At 43.4% G+C, this 20,057-nt stretch overlaps 1 protein-coding gene, 3 non-coding genes and 1 pseudogene across 5 annotated transcripts in view; 1 reads left to right on the top strand and 4 right to left on the bottom strand.

The window, feature by feature from the left end:
• Window positions 1-5,101: 5,101 nt before the first annotated feature.
• Window positions 5,102-20,057, bottom strand: part of COLQ (collagen like tail subunit of asymmetric acetylcholinesterase) — an 89,583-nt gene continuing 74,627 nt past the window's right edge. For both annotated transcript variants that reach the window (XM_075271455.1, XM_075271456.1), the window contains 2 exons: window positions 8,879-8,981; window positions 5,102-6,887 (listed from right to left, as the gene is read on the bottom strand). In XM_075271455.1, coding sequence (XP_075127556.1) covers window positions 6,818-6,887; window positions 8,879-8,981 — 173 coding nt within the window. In that variant the 3' untranslated portion in view covers window positions 5,102-6,817. The remainder of the gene's footprint in view (window positions 6,888-8,878; window positions 8,982-20,057) is intronic.
• On the top strand, window positions 11,860-12,077 carry LOC142201674 (small nucleolar RNA U3). Its single transcript, XR_012715585.1, has one exon. It is a non-coding gene; the product is annotated as a small nucleolar RNA U3 (small nucleolar RNA).
• Window positions 13,669-13,889, bottom strand: LOC142201676 (small nucleolar RNA U3). The gene has a single exon (XR_012715586.1). It is a non-coding gene; the product is annotated as a small nucleolar RNA U3 (small nucleolar RNA).
• Window positions 14,754-14,857, bottom strand: LOC142201663 (U2 spliceosomal RNA; annotated as a pseudogene).
• LOC142201672 (small nucleolar RNA U3) lies at window positions 14,891-15,108 on the bottom strand. The gene has a single exon (XR_012715583.1). It is a non-coding gene; the product is annotated as a small nucleolar RNA U3 (small nucleolar RNA).

Here is a 20,057-nt window from a genome sequence, read left to right as displayed (position 1 = left end):
GTACAGTCCTGACAGACACAGAGCTGAAGTTCCTCACCTTTAAAACAGCTTTCCTCCTGTCCATAACATCGGCCAAGAGGGTAGGTGAGTTGCAGGCATTCTCTCCTGAAGAACCTTACACCATCTTCTTCGAGGATAGAGTCCAGCTCAGGTACCTCCCTGGATTTAGGGCTAAGGTACCTTCTATTACCAACATGGAGCAGTTGGTTACGTTACCGGTATTCCACCCATCTCCGTCTTCAGCAGATGAAATCAGATACAGCACACTCACCCCTTCAGGAAAGCAGAAAACCTCCTCATCAACTTTGTAGGAAGATTGAGGGGCCTCAAGGCGTTTAAACCCACCATATCCAGGTGGGTGAAGGAGGCTATTAAAACTGCCCTTTCAGCTCAGGGTCTGCCTCCACCTGCCTTCCTGAGAGCACATTCTACGAGATCGGTGGCGACTTCATGGGACGAGAAGCGGGCTTTGCCTCTAGAGCAAATCTGCGCCACTGCTGCATGGTCCTCAGACTCCACTTTCACCAAACACTACAGATTATGTAGCCGTTCTGCAGAAGCCTCCGCCTTCAGGCTTGGTTGAACGACAAAACCCACCCTAGGGGATTACTTGAAATCTCCCCGTATTGTGCCGCTGGTGGGACGACAGGGAATGGATGAATATGTAGATAATCTTTTTTCCCTTAGTCCCAACAGCGGCACAAGGCTTCCTGCCCTATTTTTACAGTGACTATTGTGAAAAAAACCAAAAAAACAAACAACTTTTTTAACAAATATGTATATTTGTATATAAAATTGTCTGTATATTATACTCTTGTACTAACATACGGGGGAGGGTCTCGGTGCCCTTTTATAGGCGCCAGCCATGTGTAATTTATTTGGCTAATTAAAAATTCCGCCTGTCCTACCAGCACACAGGGGCAGAAAATACCCCGTATTTTGCCGTTGTTGGGACTAAGGGAAAACAGATTATCTACATAATCATCCATTTATAGTACTAGCCTCCCCATATTGGGAAGAAACGCCTTATGAAACTCATAAGGGGTTGTTCATATGATGGAAATTTTCCTAGCTGAAAAGTCAGCTTCAGGAATTTGAAGCTGATTTTTCTGCTTGACTAATTTCCTTCTCAAAATCCACAGCTCTCAGGCAGTTGTTTTTGCCTCCTATTCACTTCAATGGGAGTTATCAGGCGGAATCTGCCTGAACATCGAGCATAAAGCCGGGTTCAGACGGGAGATTTTGGACTGGATTTTGAGGCGGTGGCTGCCTCAGAAATCCAGTCCAAGAAATGTCTAGCTTCAACTGGATGCCGGTGCAGTGCAAAATCCGGCCCAAAAAACCCTGTCTGAACCTGGCTTAACGCTTATTTTAACACTAGCTGATAAAATCCGCTATAAGAAAAATTAGTTTGCGGAAAAATCAGCATCTGATTTCATTTGAAATGAGTGGAGTCTGCTTTCAGGCAGAATTTGGAGCTTATTGTTAGGCAGATTCCGCCTCAAATTTAGTGCCAAATTCTTCCGTTTGAACATACCCATAGTCTCCTGTCAAGTGCTATTTTTTTTAGCACTGCTCTCTGTATTTCACTGGCTGAGAGATTCATGGCTTATTATGCCTCTAAATGTTCATGTATCAACAACTATGGTGGCCTTCTGTGTGTCACTGCAAGGCTCCCATACTATGAATGTGAGCTGTGGAAGTATTGGACTGACCCACCAGAATAAAAGAACATCTTTGGTGGTCTCAGGGAATTACACAGTAAAAAACTCCAACAAACCTTGAAATGTTCAGCAAATTGTCAATAAGGATCCAAATTGCCCTCCAACTTGGAGGAGATTTTGAAGGCAGTCGCTTGCAGTGAGGATCTGGATCTCATGAGATTATTCACAATTCTCCTATTATACCTGATTGTTGATATGTAGGCAAATACAGTGATAATAACTGAGATTGTGATCAAACATTTTTCTGTATAGATGGGAGTATAGGCCCTCAGAATCATTTACCCTGGTGGAAATCTGTGTGACAGTAGATGTGACCTGACTTTTTTTATAGCTGATTCTTACTTCCATTATATCTCATATAAGCTGACTATCTTTAATAAGACAACCGTTTTTCCTGTATGCTGGTTCGTCCCCCTATTCCCCTTTTGATGTTTTTTCTACAAATCTATACTTTCGGACCCCCATTTCCCTAACCACTATGCTATGTTAGGGTGCATGCACACTACGTAACGCCGGGCGTGTATGAGAGCCGTACACGCCGGCGTTACAGCAGGGCTGCCGAACACTTCCCATTCACTTCAATGGGAGCGCTCGTAAACGCCGCTGTTACGAGCGCTCCCATTGAAGTGAATGGGAAGTGTTCGGCAGTCTGCCGTAATGCCGGCGTGTACGGCTCTCATACACGCCCGGCGTTACGTAGTGTGCATGCACCCTTATATTGTGTTAGACAAGGTTGTACCTTTGTCCTCTTGTTGACAGGTGCGGCTTGCGTGCCATTGCGCCATCTGTTTTTGTGCTTTATTCTTGTTCTCCCTCCCTTCTTTGTTTTTTCCTTTGTTCTATTTGAAAAACTTTAATAAAATCCAATTATACATAATAAGACAACCAAAGAAGGACAAGCAATTGTCTAGCAATTCATGACTTTGATCTAAACAGTAATTTCCCCCTAGGTATATAGTGTTCTGCATGTTTTCTGGTGCTGTGAGATGCATTGGGTGTTGGTTGGAGGTGACATACAGTATATGTCACATCATACCAGGTTACCCAGAAAACCTGAACACTGTAATGCATTGTATAAAATTATACGTTTCCTTTTTTTTTGGCAATTCAATGTGGAGTTTGCTTATCCAACAAATATATTATATAACATGTTATTATATAACAATTACTACTAAAGAAGGATAGTACATGTATACCTCAGATGAAAACTTGGTACATTATCAGAACAGAGCTACTATATACTTCAATGTCTTTAGTAGTAAATATCTAGTAAATGTGTAAAATGGAAATACCCCTTTTAAGACCAATCCATTATAAGACTCAGTCTAGGGTGGTGACAACAAACTGTAAATTTTAACATTTAACTACAAGAGATTTGGAACTCTGTATCAGAAAATGGAGCTTCAACTCCTATATGTATATAGAAAGAAAACTGACTTCTGGATATACATAGATAAAAATGTCATTATGTTTAAGGCTCAGTATTCTTGGCATTCTCTCAATCAACTTCATGAGGTAGTCATCTGGAATGGTTTTCAATTAATAGGTATGCTTTATCAAGAGTTAATTTGTTGTTAAAATACCATAGCTTGGGTTGGCAGTGACATAGTAATGTTCTGTATGCTGCATCACCTTTTTTCAAGAATGACAAGAAGATAATGCTTGTGTTAGGCTTACAGACAAATAAGACAAATAAGGGACCCAAACACTTCTGAGGACTGCCACTGACCTGCAACCCACTAACTGCTGTATGGAGTTAAGGAATTTTCACTTATATGAAAGGGTCCTATTATGAATATTCTTGGTCTCCAATAAAGCGCCCTTCATTTTAGTTAAGCATTCAGAATATGTTTTACATTTTAGGTTTTTCAAAGTAGCCCCCTTTTTGCTTTGATGAAAGCTTTGCAAATTCTTGGCATTATCTCAATCAACTTCATGAGGTAGTCATCTGGAATGGTTTTCAATTAATAGGTATGCTTTATCAAGAGTTAATTTGTTGTTAAAATGGCCACAGAGTAGGGGCAACACAGTGGCTCAGTGCTTAAGCACTGCAGCCTTGCATCACTGGAGTCCGGTTCGAAGCTCGCCAGGAACAACATCTGCAAGGAGTTTACATGTTTTCCCCGTGTTTGCGTGGATTTCCTCCCATATTCCAAAGACATACTGATAGGAAAAAAATGTACATTGTGATCCATATATGGGGCTCACAATCTACATTTGAAGAAAAAAAATGACCACAGAGTGAAGAAAAAATAGCCAAGTGGTATTCAGCTCTGGGAACTCCTTCAAGACTGTTGGAAAACCATTCCAGGTGACTACCTTATGAAGCTGACTGAGAGAATGTCAAGTGTGTGCAAAGCTGCTATACCTTTAAGCTTACCATGAGAAGCTTCTGCAGTGTGAGATCACTGGGCTTGTCCACTTAGCAGCTGAGGAGGCATATATAAGACCCTCCCACCCTGACCCAGGTACCTGATTATTTAGTTCTCTAGTTTGGCTCTAAACCTGATCCTGTGTATTGGATTGCTTATCTGACCCTTAACTTGTTATCTGTTTATTAGTTTCCCTTTTGATGTAGCCATTGACATAATGTTCGGACATGACCCTTGGCTTTCTATTGGATTTTGTCACCTGATTCTACCTCTGACATCTTCTCCTGTTTTTGACCCCTTGTCTGGATATTTATTCTCCTTTTTCTGATCAGCCCTGTAAGTTAATTGTGGGTTCTGGTTTGGTTATAGTCAGTGGTTTATTTCTCTTGCAGCTGGTCCTGCTGAAGGCATTGGGGGCCTGTATGTATCTTGCAGTGCTGTACTGGTTTTATATTGTTTGTTATCCTACTCGGTGTTATCAGCCAGCTTCTGCTATAAATTTCCCTTGCATCTCAACCATAACAAAGGCTATGAAAAGTCTTAAATATAAAACTTATTTCATTTGATTTAACCTTGGGTCACATCTGCATTTGGTAATCCGTTCGGGGAGTCCATGTGCTTGCCGCGAGATCTCCGCACGAGTCATGCAGACAGTAAAGTAGATTGTGAAGTACTTTCCTGTTTGCATGTTCCCTGCAGAGATCTCACGGCAAGCACACGGACCCCATTATAGTCTACGGGGATCGGTGTTGCTTTCGCTGCACACCGCTTGCAAATGCGTTCGGTAGTCTGTTCAGGGGGTCTCCATGTGGACTCCCCCGAACGGATTACCAACGCAGATGTGAACGAGGCCTTACACTTTTTTGTTTACTACTTACTTCCGTATGTGATCCTTCATATTTTTAATATGTTCAATATGAATGTACAATGTAGAAAATTACAATGTAGATAGCGGCCATACATGTAATATAGCATGGTACATATATTAGACATAAATCAGACTGATTCAGCAGACAGCAGCTTGTTTTATTTTATCGAGGAGTTCCAAGGCCCAGGACATGCAGGTAAAGAAGATTCCAGTTGATACAATGACATAACTGCGTACAAACACTTACACCTATTAATGCATCTTCTTTGCATTTTATTACGTTTTGATTTTGCTGTTTCGATGCGGTCATCAAGTCAGTAAAGACATGCATGTCGATTCTTCACCTGCTATTACACATTTTACAACCCCAGATTCTGCAAACTGATCCATATGTGGTAAGACCAGGCAGGGATGAGAACATTGTCTGAAAGGCTTTTGTATAACAGTCTTCGAGCTCTTCAGTCAAGTCAAACCTTGTAATACTGAATAAATAAACAGGCAGCATGTACACCAATAGCAATTACACAGCATATGCACAATACAGGGATATTTGGAACCTGCCAAACAGACACGGAACCAAGACTGTCTGACATTATACAAAACTATGACGACACTAGGACACTGCAGAACATGTGACTGATACACTGGTAAAAGTTGTATGTAAAAAAAAATAAATCTGAATGTCCGGAGCAACAACATACATATGAAATGGAAGAAACAAACAAACAAAAAAAATCAAAGCCCAAAATTTTAAAAAAGGGTCTGCTTTTTTTTTTTTTTACAGAAACAGTGCCCCTCTTGTCTGTAGGCTGTCACTAGAATTGCTGCTTGCCTCCACTGAAGTGAATTGGGCTGCAATACCAGATGCAACCCATGGACAAGAGTGGCGCTATTTTCGTAATGAATGCAGACCTTGTTTTCTAAATGTAATGAAAGCAATTGTCTGGTTTATAGTGTCACATCTATGCAATCGTTGTTAAGCAGCAGGGAGGGATGGTTAGAATAATTTGCTAGGTACTAATACTTATATACATATAATTAGTTATAAAATATTTCATTCACCTAAATATTTTAGATTCATCGCTAGCGTTTAACATGTCTTATTTCCCGCCATGTTATCCATTACTGCTGCTTCCTCTTTTGCTTCTAATCCTATTATATGGGTTAAGAAGCCGCTAACATCAGCACAGGTTCTGCATCACAAAACTCTGAGTCTTTGGTCTACAACTTTTTGTCCAACTTGACTACATGAAACGGCAAGGCCCTGATTCTCGGCCCCATGCAGCCTTCCATCCCAGTAATCCCATTCCTCATCTTCTCATCTCCTGTCTATGTGCACCATAGACATGGAGCCCCATTGTGTTTCCTTTCCTACAATTCTAATTGACAAAGTTTATACAGTACGTTCCATTTTCACATTATTATAATGGTTATTATTAAGAGGTTAGTGTTCTTTAAAAACAACACAAGTGGGAGTATGTTTGTTTTTCACAATTACAGTTGGCAGAAAAAAAACTAAATAAAAAAGTCTGATTTCCACATATAACAGTGCTAAGTCGAGGTAACGTTGTCATAGAATATTCCCGATGAGTGAATTTTGCTGTCCCAGCAGTCTGTCCTGTACGTTATGCTGGCAGGTATTGTTTGGCGTGGTCTATTAAGACAGGATGCAGTGGTCCAGTTTCTTCCAGTCAGACATAATTGTAACAATTCGTGACAAGCCATCAGCAGCGGATCATTCTTTCACTCAGACTTTTAGTTTAGCATTTTGCTCATTCCTGTTGAATTTCTTGTACGATAGCACCTGATGTTTGTGGGACATCGTGAATCATTCTATCCTTTCTACTTTTATCTCATCTGAAATATCGACACTGTGTAGAGTCAATATAGCAATAAGTTGTGCATCGCAGTTGTCCATAAGATCTATAGGAAAGGAGAAAGAAAAGAAAGACCATCAGCGGACCAGCATGTGTTGTTGCGTTGTCTGGTGTCTATGCTGCCTTCTGGGTTGTGGATGACTGGTATTGCCACATCTGTGCATGGTTTTCCATTCGAGGAGTCCACTTGGAGACCCCCCAAATGAAAACCTAGTCTGCATAAAAAAAAAACGATTAGCTTAGGAAACCCATGGACCCCACAGACTATAATGGGGTCCATGTGGTTTCCGCATGAAAAATGCAGAGAGAAAAGTGCTGCTTGCAGCGCGTTTCTCTTCGCACTTTTCATGCGGAGAGGGGAACAAAATGGCCTTGAACCCAGATGTGAACCGGGCCTCAGGGAGTATACCAGCAATGGAAGAGTCTAACATTTGCCACTGTATAACCATATAATTACATTATGTTGACTACTGACTCCCACTGAATTGTATATTGCGGGGTAAATATTTCTTCTTCTGTACAGGAAAGCACAGCAAACCACAACTTGCTACACAGTAAAAGACAATAAGGTATGCCGATGTATACGGTGTACTTTATGTCAAATGTATGCTGCTCTTTCAACATGGCTTTGACATTGCCAAACCATCGACTCCGACTTCCCTATTTTTCCATAAGTAGACTCTGATTCCTTCTCTGATTCAGACTCCTTCATAAATGGCTGCCAGCCATGGTCAGTGGGAAGCAGAAAAGATCCTCTAACTTGTTAAAAAGGTCAGTGTTTGAATTCCTATGTAAGTACATAAGTAACAAACTATGCATCATGTTAGTCATTACCAGTATGGTAGCCTCGGTTTTTACAGCTAGGATACTGACCGAATATATTCTATGGCCTTATACACACGCCCATGAATTATCTTGGATCCATGAGCCCAGGGCAATATCACATCAGTTTCTATTCCTGTCCATTTTGCAGCCAAGGCTCACTGTAGTAAATGAATGGTTCTCTGAAGGCATGTGGATATCATGCATGTGCTGCTCATGACGTTTAACCACAGACCTGGCACATGCACTTGGTCATATGCGCGAAGCATAAGGCTGATGGAACAAAGAGATATCAGTCAACTACAGACCTAAGGCCGGGGCCCCATGGGCTGGAAACGCCATTATTTGCCCGCGGCGGAAACACCGCGGGAAAAATTGCAGCATTATACAGTATCTACAAAGTTGATGGGATTCATGCAAATCCCATGCCCACTTTGCAAAAAAGAATTGCAGCGCGTCAACAGTCACAATTTTGAAAATCACAGCATGTCAATTATATCTACGGAAACACTGGCAGCTTTCCCGTACATATAATGGTAACAGAAAGTCCGCGGAGGAAAACTCTGTGAACTTTCTGTTCAAAGCGCTGCAGGAAAAATCGCGATGTGTTCACGCCTTGGTTTTTCCCGTAGCACTTTAGCGCTGTGGATCGTCCTATGGGGCCTAATGGTAGAGTTACTGCAGGTGAAGTTGGTTGAGCAGCAAGAACACAATGATGAGTTGGATTACACTTATCATATTGATTCATACTAATAATGCTATTTTTGCACATTGCAGGGCCTGTCTGATGTGCTTATACTGTACAATGTCTGTGCTTGTCTGATTTGCCTGAATGCTACACTTCTCCTTCTGCAACAGGAGTGACCTGTATACCGCGCTTTTATAAAAATTGCTGTACTTTTGTAATGTGTGAACTGTCTGCAGCAGTTTTGTGACATATTTTGCTATTCTTGTGTCTTGCTCTGCTATAATCTCAATGGCTGCCTCTGACAGGGTGTACGCACAGAGGGTGTAGGCCACAGAGGATGCTAATGGCTGTGTCCACTGCGCAACAGCATCAGAATAGAAAATGGTAGACACAGCAACAGAATAGAAAAGGAATTAGCAATCATCTTATGAAGAATCATTATCAGCTTATCCAACTGTTTAGGAAGTGAGCATCAGTTTAGCCATACAAGAGAAAGATGTATTCTTCGTATGTTTGATACCACGTACCCTGGAAGATATGTCCTGCATGACTGATAGCCAAAGTCTTTGCCATCACATTCCTCCACCCCTTCTTGCCGATAGCCATCTCCACAGTAGGCACGCTTGCATTCTAGGGGAAAAAAATCACACGATCACTACTTGTGAACTGAACTAGACAAGCTTTGACATAGACATAATTTACTAGGTGTCATCATAGCAGCTAGTTTTGTAAAGCTGACTAATAGCAAGTGTCGTGATACGATCGTATTATTGGTTTCTAAGAAGCTATTCACATCAGTATGGCGGCACTTCCTGGTAGCACCACTTATCAGCAAACACAATTATCGTCCTTTGGCCAGTGGTCTTTTACACTATGAGATGAAAGCCCAAACAAACATTCATAGGAATGTTCAGTCCCAGTTATTGCTTCATGTAAAGTGGGCAAATAGGCAAATCCTTGTCTGACATTTGATCCAATTCATTGTTTAATGGCAACGCAGGTCCCCATGTAAACAGGAAACGTGATGCCGCCATTGATGTCAACTAAATGAGAGAATGTAGAATAAGTGACTGCTTATAGATTGCTACAAAGAAAACGACAGCCCTTATTCAGTTCATGACTACCAGGTAAATTCATAAGAGAAGGAAGGAGATCCCAAATAGAAGATACATGGTACAAACACCACGCTGTTTTCAGGGGGGGAGAAGAAGAAAGGATCCAGAATTTAAAAAATATACATATATAAATAGGTTGTCCGGAAGGAGATTTTTTATTTATTTTTTTTGCTAAGCGGCTCAGAGTGGGTTAGAAAAAAAACCGAAGTAAAACTTACCTAACCAATGCCTAAGCAATACCTATCTAGCTACTCCCATCCCTGCTGGTCTCTACTCTCCCATCTCAACACATAGGAAATGCCTCCTCAAGTTACCACTTATTGACTGGCTGTGGAGGTCAATGGCGCAGCCGGGAGGGCTGAATGTACTTTTCCACCAGGTAAGGATCAGAACTTGATCAGAAGAAAATCTGTGAAATGAATATAGCTTTGTTTCTTTATTTAACCCCTTCTGAGCCATTCAGCAACCCCCCACCCCTTCTGGACAAAATAAACTATAAGAGATAATCTGAGAAAATCCACAATGGAGATACTCCTGTGCTTTTATAGTGTGGATCTAAATAAAGAAGGTTTATTTTGGAGGATTGCTGCCCCCTTCCTTTCTGATGTTATCCCATAGACTGTTGGTGAATCTAATTTTAGCCATCTTTCCAGACAAACTTGAAGCCATTGAGTAATTTGTTCTGTATGAAGAAGAATCAAGGGCGGCTGAATATAGTTCAGAAAGCGAGAACATTGTGAACGAGACTCTCTGCAGTGTCTACATCCTTCTGCTGAGAAATACTGGCAGTGACAGTGTTACATGTTACTGTAGTAATATATCATGTGGAGGGATAGTGCCTTTCGCAAATGTCATATGTATATAATATCCTTGGTGACACTGATATCATACAGCTGGTTATTCATGGGTCGGGCGAGGTTGATATTATAACAAAGTTGTTTTAAGAGCTTTATTTTGGCAATAATCACTTTGCTCAACAGGCTTTATCAGTCTATTAACATTAACGTGGGTGTCTTGGATTTTAAGAAAATAGCTTATGAACAAAAAATAGCATTAAACCCCCCTCTCCCCCCAAAAAACCCAAACAATTACTTTGCTGTTAAATCCCCAGCTGCTCCAGTGCTGGCAGCCCCTCACCCCCCCCCCCCTCTCCATAGACTTATGAGCAGGGACGGATCCAGGGCTGGGCGAGCTGGGCACCCAGTGGCACGGACCTAACAAAATGCAGGTCAGGTCGGTCGGTTAGAAGCGCGAAGCCCTTAAAGGGGTATTCCTATGTCCCTTACTCACCAGTCTTCGCTGTTGTAAACTCGTATTTCTTCCTGGTTTTCTTGCGTCAATTGGTGGGCGGGGTTTCATATGCAAAGCCAGCGGCGAGATAACGTCGCTTCTATGCCGCTGGCTCTATAAATAGATGGTGAGACCAGTCCCCCAGCCTTCACCTACCTCACTCATTTCCCCCTCCTCTATCTGAGAGCAGGAAGCTAAGTCACATGTGGTGCAGACACAGGAACTAGTTAAAAAAACGCCTCAAAAACGCATTTTTAGGGCTAATTTTTCAAAAAATCCTGGGTAGGACCCCAGACCCCCTGTTCCCCTGGTAAGTAGGGCCCCGCCAAAGTCAATTGCCCAGAGCCCCGCAAAGCCTGGATCCGCAACTGCTTATGAGTTTGAGTATGACTGAGTATGGAGGTGGATTCTATAATGTAGGGAAGGGAAGAAGGAAGAGAGCAGCCTAATAAGTGGAGAAAGAAAAAAGAATTCTCTATTAAGATATATTACAAGGTTTCTTACATTCATCTGTGTGATTCATTTATGAAAAGTTGTTTCATAACTGGGAATCTCCTTACTATAACCCCATTATCCTCAGTAAAGTGTATTTGGTTCGTTAAAAATATTAGTGTTTGAACTTAGATCTGAACTAGTACAGACACTTATCATTCAGATACAAACTGCAAAAGTAAAGAGAATAGAAAAGATTCATTCAAAAGAAAAGCTATGGAAGGTGTGATTCATGGTGAAGGCGGTGAATTGAAGGTAATTAACCCTTCACAACAACAAAGGGGAGGGTCTAGCATATTCCACCTCCAGGGCTCAGATCACACTGAGCATGTGTAAGGGGGCGGAGCTACAGAGCTAAGTCAGTTCTCCACTAGCTGCTTGACTTTGCATATGCTAATTAGGATAAGAAAACAGTTGAATAACTGAGTAACAACTTTTTTCAACTCTTGTCCAAGTATTAAAGCTTGTATTTCCAGTGCTTGCACAGCTGTAGGCAGTCACAATGTATCCATACTCACAGGATTCTCTATGTATCATACTGTGGGAATGTCTCCCTAATGTTACACACAGGCGCCTATGACCGGGGCAGTCAGTGCAGCATGTAGAGGGTTAAGACTATACTTTCAGGGATCATTACTATAGTTCTTAACTGTGGAAATGTGCTCGAAAGTGACCAAACTCTCCAACCACGAGGAGGAGCTGTAGTGATCTCTCCTGAGCGGGAAGTGAGCTCTCAGTTCTGCTTCATTGCAGGTGCTGATTGCTATTGATGATCGTTCTCCTTCTCTATTGTAGAGAGGGTGGAGGGAGAGATCACAGACTGAGTGGTTGGATCTAGTTCTCTGGTGAAAAAACAGATAAAAACTTTTGTTAATCACTTTTTATCAGCGCAGTGTCAGTCTGGAGTGTCTAGGGCCCACCATCAGAACCCCTGCAGACCAGCGTTACCAAGACATGCCGACGAAAGTTAAAAACATGTCGGGAGCCATGCTGCTCACCCACCACACGATGTGCACCACTACAGTACCTGAACCCACTGCTACACACTGTATGGAATGTGAGCAGCGTGGCTCCTAGAAATGTTAGGGCCCGTTCTCAGGGGAACAGAGGGGGCGGATTATAGCGCGTAATCCACGTCATAATCCGCTCCCTCACAATGGTTGTCTATGTAGACCGCCAGGCTTCTTTTTTCCGTGAGTGGCATGGTGCCGTTCACTGAAAAAAGAAGCAGGCTGCCCTTTCTTCAGGTGGATTCCACGGCTCAGTGAGCCACGGCGTCCGCCGGGTGGCAGCAACCTCCAGAGTTGGCCCATTCATTTGAGCCGATTCCGGGGGGGGGGGGAGCCGCGACAGTTGTGGCAGGCGGGTTTTGACCCAAGAGTGACACGGCTCACCGCGTCACTCTCAGTGCCAAAACCCGCTATACCACCCCCCGTGTGAACTAGCCCTTACCATTACCTGTAGCCACGCTGTCCTGGAAGAGCTGATCTGCAGACGTCCTGGCTGTTGTAGCATCACAGATGTAATATTGATGGCCTATCCTAAGGACAGGCCATCAATATTAGAAAGATGGATAAATCCTTGAGGGTAAGTTCACACTGGGTTTTTTGGATCAGAACCTGAGGCGGAGGCCACCTCAGGTTCCAATCCAAAAACCGGGGAGTCACGACTGAAAGCCGGTGCACTGAACTGGTATCCAGCCACACTATCTGCTCCGGATTAGGCCCAAATGAATGCAGGGCTCCCAGCAAATGAATGGGCCTAGTCCGGAGGAGGGTGTGTCTTCAGGCAGAATCGCGAGGCACAAGCCAACTCCCAGTAAAAGCTCCTGAGCGGCTCCCATTGATTTCAATGGGAGCCGTCTTTTTGGTCAGGATTTTGAGGCAAATATGGCCTCAAAATCCTGACCAAAAAACCCCGTGTGAACTTACCCTTAAAGATTTGTCCAGGAGCAACCCATGTGCTGGGCGGGAGGTGGAAAATAAAAAAAATAAATAAACAAAAAGCACATTCACCTGTCCCCGTTGCTCCTTTGCCTGCCGCCAGTATCCATTCAGTCTCGTGCTGGTGCCTCCTTGCTGAGAGTCCTGCACCTCATGTGATTGCTGAGACCAATTAGGTACAGGATTTCCAGAAATAAGGCCATGAGACTGAACAGACACAGGTGGGGACAATGGGGTGCTGGGACAAAAGCTCAATGAAAAACACTGGAAAAAATACATTGTGACCCAACGCAATTTTTTACCACTGTTTTTTAGCTGCGTCCCGCAGCAAACATGCGCTGCAGGAAAATCTTCTTGGTAATGCTGGTCTCCAGGGGTTCTGATGGTGGGCCCTAGACACCCCAGTCCCAACACTATGCTGCTAAAAACTGATAAACTAAAGTTCTTATCTGTTTTTTCACCAGAGAACTAGATCCAACCACTCAGTCTGTGATCTCTCCCTCCACCCTCTCTACAATAGAGAAGGGGAACGATCATCAATAGCAACCAGCACCTGCAATGAAGCAGAACTGAGAGCTCACTTCCCGCTCAGGAGAGATCACTACAGCTCCTCCTCGTGGGTGGAGAGTTTGGTCACTTTCGAGCACATTTTTTTTTTTTTTTTTATCGAAGGTCTCCGTCTGTGCCAAATCAAAAAACACCAAGTGCACGAAAAAAGTGTGGGTGCCACACTAAAAAAAACGTGCCCAGGATGCTTGCCAAAAACATACCCTTCCCCTAAAGGGGAGAGAGGTTCCTGACTCAAACTCTTCCCCACAAGGACCAAAAGGTGACCGAGTGGGGTTGAGTATCCGAAAGGGCCATCTGCCGGAGCAGGATGGCCCCTACCAACACATCCGTTTTCCCCTCGGGCTGCCACCACCAAGGGTACTCAGGATTACCAGTCGCCAAGTTTCTCTCCGGGCTGCCACCACCAGAGATACTCCTTGGCTCAGGCAAGAAGTCTGCGCCTGCCCTGGTTCCCCAGGACAGGTCAGCTGAAAGAGGGGAGAGACCCATTACAGGCCTCATCCCCGGACAACCGTCAGGAAGCGTCCCAAAAGGGTACAGCATCCCTTCGTCGACACACAAAAAAGGTGACAGAGTGAAAATAAAAAATGTGAGAAAAACACTTAATAAGTGGTAAAGTGCCCGTTCAGAGCCCGGTTTACCGCCGGATCTATAAAAATTACTCCAATGCTGGTAAACCAGGCATTAAGGAGTGGGGTGCTCAAATGGTGTAATCCAGTGCCATAGCAATAGTGCCTAAATCAGTGGGTTTCCCACGCCCAGTGACTTAAGGCACCCTGGGGGCCACTCAACCCCCAGGGCACGACACCAGAGACCTCCAGCCAAGATCCATGACACCGGTGATAAGTGGTCATGTTGCCAGCGTCAGCAGTCTTTGTCGGTTCCCTACGGTGGCCTTACCACCTGCGGATCCGACTACTAGCTGCATCCCCCAGCAACATGCCTAAAGTGGTTCTCACGTTCTCATCTTCCACAGATTTCGGTCTACTCCCAACCGGTGGGCCCTAGTCCAGCACCTCCGGCGGTTTCACATACTTTCTGCTTCTGATAAGAACAGATACTACACTTGATCTTAGCCAAAAGGCCGAGAAGAGTTCTTATCTGTTTTTTCACCAGAGAACTAGATCCAACCACTCAGTCTGTGATCTCTCCCTCCACCCTCTCTACAATAGAGAAGGAGAACGATCATCAATAGCAATCAGCACCTGCAGTGAAGCAGAACTGAGAGCTCACTTCCCGCTCAGAAGAGATCACTACAGCTCCTCCTCGTGGTTGGAGAGTTTGGTCACTTTCGAGCACATTTCCACAGTTAAGAACTATAGAAATGATCCCTGAAAGTATAGTCTTAACCCTCTACATGCTGCACTGCCTGCCCCGGTCATAAGAGCCTGTGTGTAACATTAGGGAGACATTCTCACAGTATGATACATAGAGAATCCTGTGAGTATGGATACATTGTGACTGCTTACAGCTGTACAAGCACTGGAAATACAAGCTTTAATACAGTACTTAGACAAGAATTGAAAAAAGTTGTTACCCAGAATTCAATTGTTTTCTTATCCTAATTAGCATATGCAAAGTCAAGCAGCTAGTGGAGAACTGACTTAGCTCTGCAGCTCCGCCCCCTTACACATGCTCAGTGAGATCTGAGCCCTGGAGGTGGAATATGCTAAACCCTCCCCTTTGTTGTTGTGAAGGGTTAATTACCTTCAATTCACCGCCTTCACCATGAATCACACCTTCCATAGCTTTTCTTTTGAATGAATCTTTTCTTGTATTGTACACTTTTCTATTCTCTTTACTTTTGCAGTTTGTATCTGAATGATAAGTGTCTGTACTAGTTCAGATCTAAGTTCAAACACTAATATTTTTAATGAACCAAATACACGTTACTGAGGATAATGGGGTTATAGTAAGGAGATTCCCAGTTATGAAACAACTTTTCATAAATGAATAACACAGATGAATGTAAGAAACCTTGTAATATATCTTAATAAAGAATTATTTTTTCTTTCTCCACTTATTAGGCTGCTCTCTTCCTCCTTCCCTTCCCTACATTATAGAATCCACCTCCATACTCAGTCATACTCATACTCAGAAGTCTATGGAGAGGGGAGGGTGAGGAGGAGGCTGCTGCCAGCTTGTTCATTGATTTATTCCCTCATTCTCTGCAGTTGCGGAGCCATAAAATAATGTAACAGAGCTTAGCAGATGCAGTTGTTTGTGTTTTTCTTCAAGCAGCCTCTTCACCCCCTCCATAGATTTCACATGAAAAGTAGTTCACGATTCATCAATAGGATGGCTACTTATTAAGCAGAGTTCACTGACAGAATTTAAGAAGCCAAAAATATATCTAAAACCTAACGTTTAATTAAACCAAATTATAATAAAGCGACAACAACTCTATACAATGTCTTGCCCTATATCAGGGGTGCCCAATACGTCGTTCGCGATCTACCGGTCGATCGCAAAGGACGTATGGGTCGATTGCAGGATGCAGCCAGGGATCCCCGATGTCTGCTTGTTCACAGTACAGGCTGAGAGTCGATTCTCAGCATGCTCTGTGAACAAGCACTCCGGACACTTGAAGGCCGGGCAGCAGCAGCTCCGGGGGATGACGCGCTTCCCGCTCTTAGGGATGGAGGGAGCCGGGGTGCTGCTTGTTCACAGTGCAGGCTGAGAGTCATCTCCGGACACTGGCAGGCGGGGCTGCCGCAGCCCCAGCCTGCCAGTGTCCAGAGATAACTCTCAGCCTGCGCTGTGAACAAGCAGACACCGCGGATCCCTGGGCGGCCACAGAACGCCACTGTCTCCTGCTCTCACGCTCCGCCAGACCCTACCCACATGCCCAGCCCCGCCACAGACATGACGCCGCACGGCCACAATAAGTGGGTAGTAGATCATTTGCCTTGGTCAGTTTATAAAGTAGCTCACATGCTGAAAAAGTGTGAGCACCCCTGCCCTATATAAATGGTTAAAAATGGAGTAGCTAATAGAAGGCTTACTCCCCCACTAGTTAGGGGTCAGAAAACAAAGCCTCGCTATCCAGATTTACAATAGGCAGCAGTGCAGCCCCTCCATCCCAGATAAAGCATTAAAGGGGTTTTCCGGGATAAACTGATCTTTTTAATCTAAGCTTCTAAATTACTTGTAATTAGTGTTAAAATCTATATTTACTTAGGTCGTTGGGGCACTCATGTGAGTGATAAAGGGGGGGGGGAGGGAGGGAGGGAGAAGGTGTGAGTTAGCTTTGAGTGGTCTAAGGCATCATAGTAGTTGTAGGAAAACAATGAAGGAAAATACCAATGTAAACAAATGTAGGGATAGTGCCTTTCGCAAAAGTCATATGTATATAATATCCTTGGTGACACTGATATCATACAGATGGTTATTCATGGGTCGGGCGAGGTTGATATAATAACAAAGTTGTTTTAAGAGCTTTATTTTGGCAATAATCACTTTGCTCAACAGACTTTATCAGTCTATTAACATTAACGTGGGTGTCTTGGATTTTAAGAAATTAGCTTATGAATAAAAAATACTATTAACCCCCTCTCCCCCAAAAAAATCCAAACAATTACTTTGCTGTTAAATCCCCAGCTGCCCCAGTGCTGCTGCCCTGTTGCCCCTGGGGGTGTCCGGAAAGTAATGCTTAGCCAAACAATTATACCAAAATAAGAAATGTGTGTGTGTGAAAAATATAAAATGGTGAAAAAGTGCATGAATAAATGTAGATGTTATTAAATAAATACACACTATAAAGTAGTAAACATATATGTGACCAAAAAATGACGTGTATATAAACGTGTATACAAATAAACAAAAATACACAGAAAGGTGAAATAGGCTGAACCACGCTGATACAGGGTTGGACTGGCCCGCTGGGAACCGGTGAATCCCCCGGTGTGCCCCGAGCCTTGACTATCAGTCCTCGTTTTCTCAATGCAGATGCATTGACCAGGGGCCCGATCGGGATGTCAGGCACTGGTTCGGGCCCCTGGCCAATGCATTTGCATTGACAAACTGAGGACTGATAGTGGTCCGGAGCCGGATCTGTAACCTTGGGGCCCCAGGCTGCTGGCAGCACTTGAATGATTAAAGATGGCTGGCTGCCAGCAGTTTCCCAGGGCCCTGACACTTACACAGAGGCCTCCTGCCAGTGTTATACTTTCCCTATTAATACAGGGAAAGTATACATCGGGAGGACTGAGGACACCCTGTGCAGCAGCTGCAGCTTCCCCTATCGCTATAATCCAACTCTCTGTGCAGCCCGGACTTCCCCTCCGCCCCCTCCCCCCCCAGCAGTGAGTCATCGCTTATCCCTTACATGGTACAGTGTGGGGACAGGAGCAGTCTACAGCCATGCTCCACTTCCTTCTTCACAAATGTGAGTACCGTATATACTCGAGTATAAGCCGACCCGAGTATAAGCCGACCCCCCTAATTTTACCACAAAAAACTGGGAAAACTTATTGACTAGTATAAGCCTAGAGGGGAAATGCAGCAGTTACTGGAAAATTTCAAAAATTAAAATGGCCGGAGATCTTGGGTGCAGTAAGTGCTGCGGAAGGGGAGGGGGTGTTTTGGTTGTCTGTCTGCCCCTTCCCTGAGCTTGAGGACTGGGGTTTTTTCTTCCCCCACTTGGAATTCAGCCTGGCTGAATATAGGGGATCTGCAGTGCTCCTATTAACCCCCTCCCGACGGAATAGAAGCACTACAGATACCCTATATTCAGTAGACACAGGGATACCTAATGTGTATGTGTTTCACAGTTATTTTCTACTTTGAGGGCAGGTTCACATCAGTGCCCGATCTCCCTGGGCAGGAGACTGAAACCGGCAGGCAGTTTTCAAACCCATCCATGGGTTTGAAAAGTGTCCGCTGGTGAGCATCCTTAGCTCTCTGCAGCGAAACCTTTTTTTTTTTTTAGTCAGACATGCAGGACTTTGTGTCCAGTAAAAAAAAAAAAAAAAAGTTTCGCCATGGATAGCAGAAGACGCTCACCGACAGACACTGAATGTTGGTTTCCGTCTTCTGCGGACAGAAAATGGAAACCTGCATAACTGAGATCGGGTGTTGTGAACCTGCCCTTATATGTATTCTAGGGAAAGGAGTGGTTTAGAACTTTTATTCATTTTATTTTTTATTATATTTTAAAAAAACATTTATTTTTTTTTACTATTCTTTTAGCTCCCCGGGGGACTTGAACCTGCAATCATTTGATTGCAAGTCTCATAGACGGCAATACAAGTGTACTGCCGTCTATGGGAGATTCTCTACATTACTATTACGGCTGGTCATAGACCAGCCGCAATAGTAATATAGTGATGACAGGCCTGGGAGCCTTCATTATACTCGAGTATATACGGTATATTCTTTTTTTTTTTTTTTTTTTTTGTAAATGTAATAATTAATATGTATATGTTTATATTTGTTTAACCCTTAAGTACTATCATGGTGTCTATCATACACCACTACCATACACATATAATTATGATAGACACCATAATAGTACTTAAGGGTTAAAGTATGTGACTTGTATACTGTGTGAGTACTGTATGATTGTATACAGGTATGTATACAATACCTGTATGTGTGAGTGTATGTATGTATATGTGAGTATATATAGTATTCATACATTCATATAAGTATATATTTAACTTATATAAGGTATATGAATTTATATAAATGTATATATGTTATTATATATATGTGTGAGTATATCTCTCAGTGTGTAGGTATATAGTGTGTGCAGTCCCATCCACACATTGCAGAAAAATACACACAGTGGACACACTGCAATTTCCAAAACTGTTGCGATTTTGGAAATCGCATCATGTCACTTATACCTACAGAATCACCTATAGTATCCCTGTAGATATAAAGGAAACAGAAAGTCCTCAGAGGAAAGCTCTGCGGAATTTCTGCAAAAAGCGCTGGGGGAAAAACTGATGCGTTGCCGCCGGGGATTTTCCTGCAGCGTTTTTTTGCTGCGGGCCGCTGTGTTAGGCCTTATCCAACAGCGAGACGCAGCTAAAAAACACCGTGGAAAAAAATTGCGTTGAATCACAATGTATTTTTTCCACAGTGTTTTTCATTGAGCTTTTGTTCCAGCACCCCATTGTCCCCACCTGTGTCTGTTCAGTCTCATGGCCTTATTTCTGGAAATCCTGTACCTAATTGGTCTCAGCAATCACATGAGGTGCAGGACTCTCAGGAAGAAGGCACCAGCACGAGACTGAATGGATACTGGCGGCAGGCAAAGGAGCAACGGGGACAGGTGAATGTGCATTTTA

This window comes from Leptodactylus fuscus, chromosome 4 (genome assembly GCF_031893055.1).
Source record: "Leptodactylus fuscus isolate aLepFus1 chromosome 4, aLepFus1.hap2, whole genome shotgun sequence".
Classification (NCBI taxonomy): Eukaryota; Metazoa; Chordata; class Amphibia; order Anura; family Leptodactylidae; genus Leptodactylus; species Leptodactylus fuscus.
The sequence above is the reverse complement of the archived record's forward strand: the minus strand, read 5'-3'. Positions and strand labels throughout refer to the sequence as shown.